General features: G+C 63.7%; 1 protein-coding gene across 1 annotated transcript; it reads left to right on the top strand.

The window, feature by feature from the left end:
• The first annotated feature begins 661 nt into the window (after positions 1-661).
• CHLRE_10g427900v5 (uncharacterized protein) lies at positions 662-11061 on the top strand. The gene is made up of 18 exons (XM_043066584.1): positions 662-1129; positions 1666-1721; positions 1959-2028; positions 2325-2392; positions 2590-3719; positions 3875-4134; positions 4369-4546; positions 4730-4846; positions 5075-5254; positions 5363-5488; positions 5587-7022; positions 7184-7274; positions 7427-7528; positions 7635-8188; positions 8381-8638; positions 8945-8986; positions 9203-9430; positions 9683-11061. Exons 1-18 carry the CDS (start codon positions 1100-1102, stop codon positions 9962-9964), a joined length of 5208 nt encoding a protein of 1735 aa, XP_042919981.1. The 5' UTR covers positions 662-1099; the 3' UTR covers positions 9965-11061.
• The last annotated feature ends 184 nt before the right edge of the window (positions 11062-11245 follow it).

The raw sequence follows: 11245 nt of genomic DNA, 5'->3' as shown, positions 1-11245 counted from the left end.
ACTTGTCGCTGGCTGCCACAGCATCACTTTTAGCGAGTTCGGCATGTACCCAGGTGCGCTAATATGCCCATACTAGAGGCTGCCGACAGCGTCAGTGTGACAAGTTGGTTGCTTGCCAGCCACGTGGGGTGTGCCCCGCACAACGTTTGAGGTTGGGGCGCTGGCGCGGTATAGACGCCGACCGATGTTTCGGCCTTTGGCATGTGTACGCCAAACAGACAGGATGACACTTGTCGCGAGCAGCTCGTAGGGGCGGTGCCGGTATGGTTCGTGTGAGCACGCACTCTCAGCAGGAGGGTGGGAATTTCGGGGATTGGCTGTTTTTGCGTGGTTGGGACTACCCGTTTCCAAGCACTGTTGCAGTTCCCGAGCGGGCCGGCCCAGCACTGCTGGATGCCTGGGCGGGACAACCGGATGGCTCGGCGGGGACTGTTGGATGGCCCGGTCGGGCCGACCCGGGAATGCTGGATGGCCCGGCGGGAACTGCTGGATGGCTGGGTCGGGGTCACCCCAGCACTGTTGAATGGCTCTGCACGTAACACGCGGCGTGCTGTTATGACTGCGCCGCGGACCAGGGAGGAGCGTGGGGGTATGCCATGGGTATTGCAGGGGTAGGCCGCTTTGAACAGCGTGTTTTTGTGCTTCCCATGTCATGCCCTCAGAATTGAACAACTTCGCTACGCCTTAGTATCAATACTATAATGAGCTATGTTCACGCTATAGCGGCCGTTTATAGCTAAACGCTAAACCCCGAAACGATGTCTCTGCGGAAGACGTCCAGCGTTCGCACTAGTTTACCCCGATGAATTGTGCAAATGTAATAGGTTGTGTTCATTGGTGTGGGCATAGACTGTGACGAGAAGGGGCCGGGGCACCCGAGATGGCCGAAGCGAACCAGTGGTTCGTCTGGCTCGCTGGCCGCTTCTGGGCGCCTCAAAGAACGGGCTTGACTACTCCTGTTGTTGTTTATATCCCATGCCCGTGGAACCAGGAATTCGTGCTAGAAAGACGACAGTTATTTGTTGATTTGCTGTGTGGCTGCAGCTTTCAGCGGACAAACAGCAGCTTAAGAAAGAACAACCTACACGCTTATATGATTATGAAACAAATTAAGACGAAAAGAGGTTTGGTGGGTTCGCCATGTCAGGCCGTGTCGACCGGCACACCCCCAGCATGTTCCCCGCCCAGAGGGAGGAGCTTTTCTTCCTATGGGTTTAGCTTTTCTCCAAACAGCTCTCCAAGTCAGGAAACCTGATGTGTGCATGGGTTGGCTCGCGTCTGCTGGATGTCTGTGCTGGGGTTGGCCCAGGGATGCGGGATGAGCCGGCGACCCATGCGTGGATGGCTGGGTCGGGTCGGCCCGGAACTGTTGGATGGCCGGGCGGGCACTGTCGCATACCCCGGTCGGGTCGCCCCCAGGTAGGCAGGTTATGTGGCCGGGCTATGCTGGATGCCCGCGCCGGCTGGATGCGTCTCCGACCCCGATGCCCTGGATGGCTCGCCCAGACATCCCTCCCACCCTCCTTCTCAGCAGTCTCCGGTCGAAGGTGTGCGGATGACGGCGCCCATGATGCGCGTGGTGTGTGACAACGTTTGGCGTGCATTGGCTTGTGCTATGTATCTCTTCGGTTCAGCTTATCTTCTCTTTTTTACTGCATACTGCAGGACAATACCGAATACTTCACTGTCACATGGCTGCGGTTCCCTGCGTGGTTCAACGGGTGAGGACAGGAGTTTGGGGCCATCACATAGTGATAACATTAGCAAGGATGTCTCCCCCGAATTGTGCTCACTGGAACCGTCATGCTAGAAGCGTCCTACCCTGTCATCTGCGAGCGCGTGACAGCCAGTTTGGCAGCAACACCCATTAGCTTCATGGTCGCCACTCAAGCCAACTACCGTGTTCTCTTGTCTGCTGCTGTCTGCTGTATTGTATGCCCTCACTCGTGCGTGGGCAGGCTGGGCTGGATCGACCTGCAGGAGCTACAGGGGGACCCCGCAACAGCCGGCATTGCGGAGGGAGCGGTGGTGAGCGGCGCAGGCAGACGACGGGCGGGAGCGTATTTATGTTGGGTAGCAACGTACGGCAACCGCGTCAGCTAGCTGGGGGACTCGCTTAGGGTGGAGGGTGATAGCTCCTGGCGCCATGCGCACGTGGAATGTGGATCTTGCCAGCGCGTGCAGTCGCGCAAACTGGGCTCAGACGGCAGCAGATGGTGGTGCTGTTGTTGTGTAGCCTCTGCCAGCAGTGACGTCGTGCGTGCCCGGGGCGAGACGCTTTCCTCCTCATGCCCTGCCGTCGCCTTGCCTACGCCACACAACAGTTCGACAGGCCAGATGGTTTGCCCGCGCTCGCCACCTTCTCATCGGCCGGGTCCTTCAAGGACTACTTGTGAGTAGTGGCTCGGGCGGTGCTGAACCCCCTCTATTGCCGACCACCGATTGCCGACCACCATACTGCTTGTCTAGTCACTTTCATCTATTCCACGGACATGTCTATCGGTGCCTCGGGGGCGGCCGGCCGGCCTGTAGACCGTTGCAACGGCAACCCAACCACAAGCCAACCACGTGCTCCCGGCAACCATGCAGGGTCATGAACGAGGACCGCTACTCCATTATTTCGGCGGACATCTCGGGAGTGCCGCTGTCCAATGCGTGGATGCGCGCCAAGACAGGCACCTTCCAGCAGCTGGCGCCGGGTTACGTCGCGAGTCTGGCGGAGAACGTGTGCGTGAACGACACGGAGCCGCGCGGGCTGCTGCACCCACGCACCTACCTAGCAATGTACTACCGGGCCGAAGCGCTGGCGGCGCTGGCTGCCGGCGGCTACGTCCCCAGCGCCGCGCCGCCGGACGACTGGGAGCAGCTCATAGCGCTGCTGGAGGCGCACCGCCTGGCCAACAGCAGCCGCAGCAGCAGCAGTGGGGGCAGTAGCAGCAGCCTGCCCAAGTACGGGCTGTGCATTACCACACACCCGGACTGCGGGCGCCTGGGTGACGTGTGGGCGGCACTGGCAGCAAGCATCCTGCAGACTCAGGGCACGGAACAGGGGTACCTGTACGACCTCGCAGAACCGCCGCCGGCAGCGACACCCATGGCCAATAGCACGGGCTGGGTTCACGCCACGGGGCTGCTGCGGCGCATGCTGGCATACAACGCGCCGGAGCCGGGTGTGCGCGAGCACCGCGAGTGCACCGACATAAGCAGCCACTTCCTGTCGGGGGATTGCATGATCACGTTTGAGTGGGACGTGTCGGTGTTGAGGCTGCGGGTGGCGGCGCTGCGGCCCCCGGCGGCGCAGCTGCTTGTGGCTTCGCTGCCCGGCAGCCGCACGGTGATGGACCGGCGGGCCGGCAGCAGCACGTCGGGCCAGCTGGTGACGTGCGACTGGGAGCTGTGCGGCGTCAGCGCCAACCACGACCTGCTGTACATGCCGGGGCCGACCCACCCCGGAGGTGGCGGAAGCGCTGGCGCGGATGGTGCAAGTGCCAGCACTGCCGCCGCTGCCCTGACTGTGGCGAGTGGGGGCTCGGGTACAGACCAGCAGGTGCTATGCGACCCCTCGGAGGCCAAGGCATTTGAGGCCGCGGAGGCAAAGGCAGTCCGGGCAGGCCCGGGCCAGGGCCCGGCCGCGGATGCGGCTGTGAGCTGGGCGCTGCTCAACCGCGCGCCGTATTCGGTGATGGTCCAGCACTTCGTGCGGTACCAGGCGTCGACAGGTGAGGGCACATCCTGGACGATGCGGCTTTGCTGGGGGAGGGGATGGGCAGCTTAGGGGTTTCCGGAGTAGCCCATCCATGTTGTACGGCCGATGTTGTACCCTAACACACGTGCGTAACACACCAGCGTCGCCTTTGCAACGCTCACCTTGTAGTGGGCGACACCACGTCACCAGCGCGTCGCTTCGAGGCGCTTGGCGAGGCAGTGGACACGCTGGTCGCTCGTGTGGCCATCCTGCGCGGCGGTGTGATGGCGGCCGCGCGGCGCCGCGTGGGCTTCCCGCTGGCCAACGAGAGCACCGGCATCACCGGCAACCCGCACAGCTACATGCGCGCCCGGTGGTGGGAGCTGCTGCGGCGGCCGTTCGACGTGCAGCCCTACCTGTCGCTGGGCCTCGGCAACGACACCATGCAGGTGCGGGCCTGGCCGGGGCGCCGGGTGCCGTGTGTTCACGGGAGGGTGCGTAGCAGGCGCCCTGGCGTCGGTTGTTCCGAGTCGTACATGGTGCCCGGGCGGGTTGGTTGGGTGGTTGCTGCGCCCTGTGGGCACCGCCGTACGTGTGCTTGCATGCTGCTGCTGGCTTGACTTTCCGCTGCCTGAACCTGCTGCACCCGGCTGTTTGCATTGCGCGCCCGCCCATCCTCGCAGTCCTACATGGCGGTCCTGCTGCACGGCACGCACTCGCCCAACGCCGCCGGCGACGTCACCTCGCCCATCCTGGTCAACTTTGCCAAGTGGGCGCTCTCGCAGGCCGCGTACGTGTTGGAGCCGCCCGCCGGCGAGCAGGCGGTGGCGAACGCCACGGCGGAGGTCATGCGCATCATGGGTACGTGCTGCTGCACGTCACGTGCTTCGCGTTGACGGCACGTTTTGGAAATATCTGCATTGGCATTAAAAGGGTTTGCGCCGCCTGCCTGCTAGCTGCAGTGACAGTGGCTTGAGTAAGACGCCTTCATTTGCCAATGCCGGCTTCGGCTATATGTGCCGCGGTGTGCGCCCGCGCCCACAGACATGATGGAGCAGGCTTTTGGCGCGGACCTGCTTCGTTCCACCTATGAGGATGCGGTGAACGCCCCGGTGTGGACGCCACCAGTAGCAACTGCACACGGGTCCGCTGGTGGGCAAGGTGTGTGATGGGACGCGGTAGGGATATTTTTGGAGTGCAGCAGTAGGGTGTGCAGAGGCAGACGGGCCTGTTGCCGTGTGAGCAGTGCCCCAAATGGCCGGCTGCGTGGCACGGCACGGCTATGCCTGCGGGCACGTGCCTGCAAAACACAGGCGGCGCGCTGCTTGCTTGTATGCTTTGCATGCACGGTGGCGAGCCTCTGTCCCCTTGCTTTTCTTTGCCCCACAGGCGGCGAGCTCATCGGCCACGGTGCGCTGGCTGGCCTGCTTGTGGGCCTGATCACAGCCGTACTGCTGTCGGTGCTGACGCTCGTTTTTGTTGCGCTGCGGCTGCGGCGCCGCAACCGAGACCTCTTGGGGCGCGTGCGGGCTCCACGTGCGGGCGTTGACACCACCCTGCTCATCAGCGGTAAGCGGGTAGCCAGCAGGGTGGTGAGTTATACTAGAGAGTGTGGATGGAGCCCCATGCATCGGCACGACTCAAACTTCCTGACCTCCGTGGTGCAAACAATCACAGATATTCAGAACAGCACGCGGCTGTGGGAGGAGCTGAGCGTGACCACCATGGACGCGGCGCTGAAGATGCACCACGCCACCTTTCGCAAGCTCATTCCGGCGCATGACGGCTACGAGAGCGCGACTGGTACGTGTTGGTCGGTACGCCGCTGTTATACCACATGATACGCCGCTACCTCTCAACCTCGCTACTCATGCCACCGTGTGCCCCAAACCAATATGCAGAGGGCGACTCGTTCATCATCGCCTTCCCCTGTCCCGCCAGCGCACTGGCCTTCGCCACCGCCTGCCAGCTGGCGCTGCTGCACCAGGACTGGCCGCAGGAGCTGTTGCAGCACCCGGACGGCGCGGTGGTGGCGGTGGAGGCGAGGGGAGGAGATGCGTTGGAGCTGCTCACCGGCGCCTCCATGGCCGCAACGATGGCGCTAGCCCAGGGCAATGAGACGCCCAAGCAGTCCGAAAACGGACTCCTAGCTGCGGACTCGGGCATACTTCCGCCGCTGGCCGGGCAACTCGCTGGGGGCCGCTCCCAGGGACCACGGTGGATGCTCAGGTCCCTGGACCTGCCCCCGAACATCGAGCGGGAGCCCCTGCCCCTCCCCGCGTCAGTGCTCTCCACGACCACGCGCTCGCGACGGAACCTAGGCCTAGACGAGCCTGTCGCAGAGGTGTCGTCGGCGCAGGCAGCGCCGTCTCTGGCGCTGATGCAACTAGACCCGACGGCCGCCGCCGCTGCGGCCGAATGGGCTCCGGTGGCAGCAGCACGGAGCGCCCGGGCCCGCTGGAGCCTTTCGAACACGCCGCTGGTGGAGACTGTGAACACGGCGGCGAGGGCCTCTTCCTGCAACACCGGTGACGGGGGCGCGGCAGGGGCGAGCGGGCTGTCCGCCAGCGGCAGCGACGCTGTCATGGACGCCGCCCTGGTCGTGGCGCGGGCTAGCAGCAGGCAGATCACAATGCTGCAGGCCTCTGCAGCCATGGATGTGGGCACGCCGCGAGCGGGAGCCGACTCAATGTCGGGCCTGCCGACGGGGTCTACCACGACCATTATGGTGCGCGCTACATTTGCTGGCACGGGCCTGAGCGTCAGCCAGCCTGGCGTCACACCCTTGTACGGCCAGCCAACCGTGGTGGATGATGTGCCTGGGCCGAGCTCACAACCGGGCGGCGGGCAAAGCTACGCAGGCGCTGGTATTTTGGCCCAAAGCATGCCTGCTGCCAGCAGGCCCCATAGCCTCAAGGGAACGGGTTTCGCCGCCGGCGGACTGCTGCGCGCCGGCGGCGGCGGGTTCACTGGGTACCCAGCGGCACCCAACAGCTTCGGGGCTGCGGCCGGCGACAATGCGCCATCGCTACAGCAGCAGCCGCTCCAGCAGCTGCGGCGGGTACTGGCGTCGCCGTCGCGTCCGTCCTCAGCAGCACATATGCAGCCGCCGTCAGCACCGCGCCCGCCGTCGCCTTGGCCTGGCGGCGGCAGTGGCCACACAGCCCCAGGGGCCACCGCAGGGGAGCAAAGCTGCAGACTTGAGGCTGACAGCACGCCTAGCACGTCGACTACCTGGGGGCAGGCGCTGGCGGCGGCTTTCCCAGTCGCCTCCGGAACGGCGATGGCCGCAGCTGCCTCCCGCCGCGGCAAAAGGCGCCTGTCGAGCGCCGCGCAGGTAAGATTGTATGCCAACCGCAACATGCAGGCCTTCTAACGTGGTGGTGCGCCTGTCTTGACGCAAGCATCAACGCGAACGCGGAAGAGCCACTTGTACTCGAGTAGACAGCTGGCATAACACCTTCACTTCATGTGCGCTTGCTTGTTTGCTCCACGCAGCTGGCCATGGGATTCCTCAGCGGAGGCGGTGCGGGCACCGGAACGCTCGGCAGCAATGTCGTGGCATACCGAGGACTTCGTGTGCGCATGGGTGAGGTACTGCTGTGTGTTGCTGTGCAAGCGACATGCAGCTTTGCGGTGCGGTGGTCGACGTGCAGACCGCACCGATGCTATTGACTAGCTAGCATGCGCTTTGCGGCGGAGCCAGCTAAGCTTGGCGTTGTTGTCTTCGGCATGCTGCAGGTATCCACACCAGCTTGGCGCCAAGCGCCTGCATTCTGACCTTCAACCGCGTCAACTCGACGTACCACTACTCGGGTACCCTCGCTGAAACTGCCAAGCTCGGTAAGCGCACCGCGTGCTCACGCTGACACGCGTGGACCTTGTTGCTCGAATGCTCATTAGGCGAATGGGGAGCGTAACACAACTGCTTTGGGGTTTTGCCGCGCAGTGAGCGACGCCGCGAACGGGGGTCTTGTGGTGCTCTCGGCCCAGGCATTCACGCGCCTGCGCAACACCGGCAACAGCGCTGCAGCCGCCAAGGCTGATGCGGTGGTGATCTACGCGGGGCACTGTGTGCTCGAGGATGAAGCGCAGGGCTATGCAGCTGCTGCAAGCGGCCAGAGCCCGACCGGGGCCGCCTCGGAAACGAACGGTGCCGGAAAGGGCAATTTTGAAAGGATGACGGAGGGGCAAGTGGGGTTGGTTCTGGACGTGTCGCACGTTCAATTCATGCGCATGGCCAAGTCGACCGTCCAGGATGCGGGTCCAGCACCTGCGTCGCGCGGCGGCAAGAAGCTGGTAGCAGCTAGGCCTAGCTTGCCGCCGGACACCGCCGGGACCGTGACAACGGGCGCGGCCGGTTCTGGCGATGTCCCGCTCTTCGTGGCGGTGCCGGCCTCGCTGCTGTGCCGGCTGGCGCACACGCCGCCGCTGCGCACCTTGCGGCAAGTGCAGCTGGGCAGTCTGGCGGCGCCCACTGGCAGCGTCACCATCGCATTCATGGTGCGTGTATGAGGGAAGACGGGGTAGCGGACGGCGCAGGGCGCATGGCGCGGGCATCAGTCAAGTACATTGACTCTACGTGTCGGATTGCTTTGGGCCCTTTCGGGGAGGATTTCTGCCTGCATACTACCGCCTACCGGTACTTGCGGCGAGTGGCTTACAGTCTTGGCGCCTTATTTGCAAACCCTGCAGAAAGTCGTGGGCGCCTCCACTCTGCTGACGGAGCTACCCGGTCCCGCCAGCCGGGCCCTGGACCAGTTCCAGCGCCTGGCATGCGGGCTGCTGATGGGTGCGGAGGAGACCACTGAGCACGGCGCCGCCTTGGACTTCCGCGGCCGCAGCGGTGGTTATTTGGTGGAGGGCGGCGATGGGCTGGTGCTGGCGGCGTTCGGGTCCCCGCTGGCGGCTGTGGAGTGGGCGCTCGACACGGTGGAGGCGCTGCGAGAGCTGGTGAGTGGGTGGTGGTGCGGTCATCGGTGAATGTGTAATGTGCGAGGCCGGCTGCGGTGCGTGCGGTTGACCCCAGTGATGGTGAGGGCAGGTGAGCTGCGTGGTGAGGCCTCGTGGCGGGAGGGCTGTCGCTTACGCAGCCGGTGTGGAGGGCGCAGTGGAACGGGCTCGGCACAAGGTACCGTCCTACCTAGCGAGACGGGGAGACGTGTTCAGCTCGGGCACACAGACATGGAGACTCAGGGGCTGACCCCTGCATTATGCGAGGTCCTTGTTGCTGATGCCCGTGTGCGTGACGGCTTGCAGGTGTGGGAGGAGGAGCTGCTCGCGCATGAGATGTGCGAGGAGGTAAGGCGGCAGGGGGCGGCTGCCATGCGCGTTTGCACGCCACGTCCTGCACCTGCACACATGGGTGCAGTATCCACGAGTATCCCAATGCTTGAGTGAGCTGAGGCTGCACAGCCGTACGTGGCGCCCATTGCTAACGGCACTGGGGACCAGAACAACAACCGATTAGCGCGCAAACTACTCAACAGTGTCACCTTATGTGGCGCGCCCCCGCAGGTGCTGACTGCGGGCCCCGCACCCGCCGTATCGGCAGTGGCCGCCGCGCCTGCCAAGCCGCGCGCCGTCTCTGGCGGCGGACGCAGCATCACGGCCGCCCTGTCGCCGCTGCCTTCTTCCCTGGCACATGCGCCTGGCTGTTCAACGCCTGCGGGACAGCAAGCTCAGCCGGTGATAGCGGGGATGCAGGCTAGGTGGCGGAGCTTGGAGCGGGGCCTACGAGTCAAGGTGCGTGCGCCTGCTGCCTTCTTAGGATGCCGGTCATAACGGCCCATCTGATGTCTGTTGCTTGATTGCTACATGCGACGCGCTCCGCATTTGGAACCTTCGTCCTGTTGGTGACATCCCACTCGCCCGCTCGCTCGCCGTGCTCCCTGAACCCACCCTCACCCTCACCCACCACCGCCTCTGCCTTCGCGCACCCCCAAACTTGTGATTTAATCACTCCGTTCTTCATATGAATGGCTGCCCCCCATCCAGGTTGGCCTGGACGTGGGCCCGGTGACCTACAGCCTCACGGAGTCGTCGGGCCGGCTGTCTTACCGTGGCCGCGTCATGAACAGGGCGGCCCGCATCGCTGGCACCGCCAGCCCGGGCCAGGTGCTTTGCAGCGGCGCCGTGTGGGCGGCGTGCGAAGCGGGCATGACGGCGGTGCCGCTGCCGGGCAGCAGCCAGCTTGTGGGCGTGAGCCTGGGCAAGGTGGCTCTGAAGGGCATCACCTCACCTGTGGAGATATTCCAGTGCCAGCGCGAGGGCTGCTGAGTGGGGTCGTTGATGCAAAAGCAGTGCCGGCCCCTGCCTCCGGCCGGGTCATGCAGCCTATGTCGTCAGGACGCAATAAACGAGAGTATCATAGGTGTGGTATGCCACAACAGGCCACAACTTCGGCACACCGCCGCGCAGGAGCAGAATGCAACCATTACCTACCTGATTTTGCGCGGCGCAGGGCGTCGAAGCAACTTCGTTTATTTTCGTGACCAGCAGCAGCAGGGGGTCAGGTGATGATGTGGGGCGCGATGTATGGATGTGGCATCATGTATGTTAATCTGGGCGCTTCATTGCGCTAAGCCAATCGAGTAGTCACGGGTTCGAATTTGAGGCGTGGGAGCCGCCTCATCCCGGTTAGTGCACGTGCTGGACTGCTGTGCTGCAGTAGGGCGCGCGTTCGTGACTGCTGTGTGAATGAATTGTGGGCTTGCGTTGTCACGCTGATACGAGTGCAACAATGAGCAGGCCATGCCGTGTGTGCGACGTTTTGGGACGTTTGCAACCCGTGTTTACATTCATGCAATTTTAGTCATGTCCATGATGCGTGGAAACTGGAGGCTGCGCCGTCGGTCAGCGCTATAGTTGGGTTTCAATGATGCTGTAGACCTCCGCCAGGGTCTACGGCTACCGTGTGCGGATATTGCGCGTGCTTAATCTGCTGAGGGCCACAGACTGCAACAGCAGCAGTGTATTGATGTGGGGACTATGTGTTCCTGCCACTTGCTCTGGGCTCGGTATTTAAGGACGGCTGGTATCGGTGTTCCAGCTATTGGGGGTGCTGTTTCGAGCCGGGCCCGGGAGCAGTACGCGTATGTATGGGTGTACGGCATTGCGCTCATTTGGCACTGTGCGTGCAATTTGTCATTTGCATTGTCCAGAGATGCCCGGCGTCACCCAAGTTGCGGTGTAGAGGTGTGGGGTCCTCACAGCGCCTTGTGAGGGTGGGAGTAGCCCCACGGAGTACCCTGCAATATGCGAAGGGAGGCGTGGGGAGGTGTAGGGTGGCTGCGGTGGACCCGGAACAACATACCTACCCTGCGTCGGTTTTTTTTACGTACTTCTCCGCCTTCCGCCGAAAGCGCTGGGCTGCGTTCATCCAGCGCGACCGCGCGCTCCACCGCGTCGCCAAGCAGCTCACGGGCGGCAGGCCCAAGGAGGAGGTGGTGGTGGGGTGGGGTTCGTGGGCCTTCCAGGGAGGGAAGGGCGGCTCCCCCATCTCCGTCAGGGGCGGGCGGGCGCCGACGGGGCGGCTCATCAAGCTGCTCCGTGAGCGCT

This window comes from Chlamydomonas reinhardtii, chromosome 10 (genome assembly GCF_000002595.2).
Source record: "Chlamydomonas reinhardtii strain CC-503 cw92 mt+ chromosome 10, whole genome shotgun sequence".
Classification (NCBI taxonomy): Eukaryota; Viridiplantae; Chlorophyta; class Chlorophyceae; order Chlamydomonadales; family Chlamydomonadaceae; genus Chlamydomonas; species Chlamydomonas reinhardtii.
This window is presented reverse-complemented; position numbering and strand designations above follow the sequence as displayed.

Bases quoted from the DNA above. Each gene is read 5' to 3' on its own strand.
- CHLRE_10g427900v5 (XM_043066584.1), top strand. From the start codon at position 1,100: ATGAAACAAATTAAGACGAAAAGAGGTTTG. The intron at 5,489-5,586 runs GTACGTGTTGGT...ACCAATATGCAG, and splicing joins CGGCTACGAGAGCGCGACTG to AGGGCGACTCGTTCATCATC. The intron at 7,023-7,183 runs GTAAGATTGTAT...TGCTCCACGCAG, and splicing joins GCCTGTCGAGCGCCGCGCAG to CTGGCCATGGGATTCCTCAG.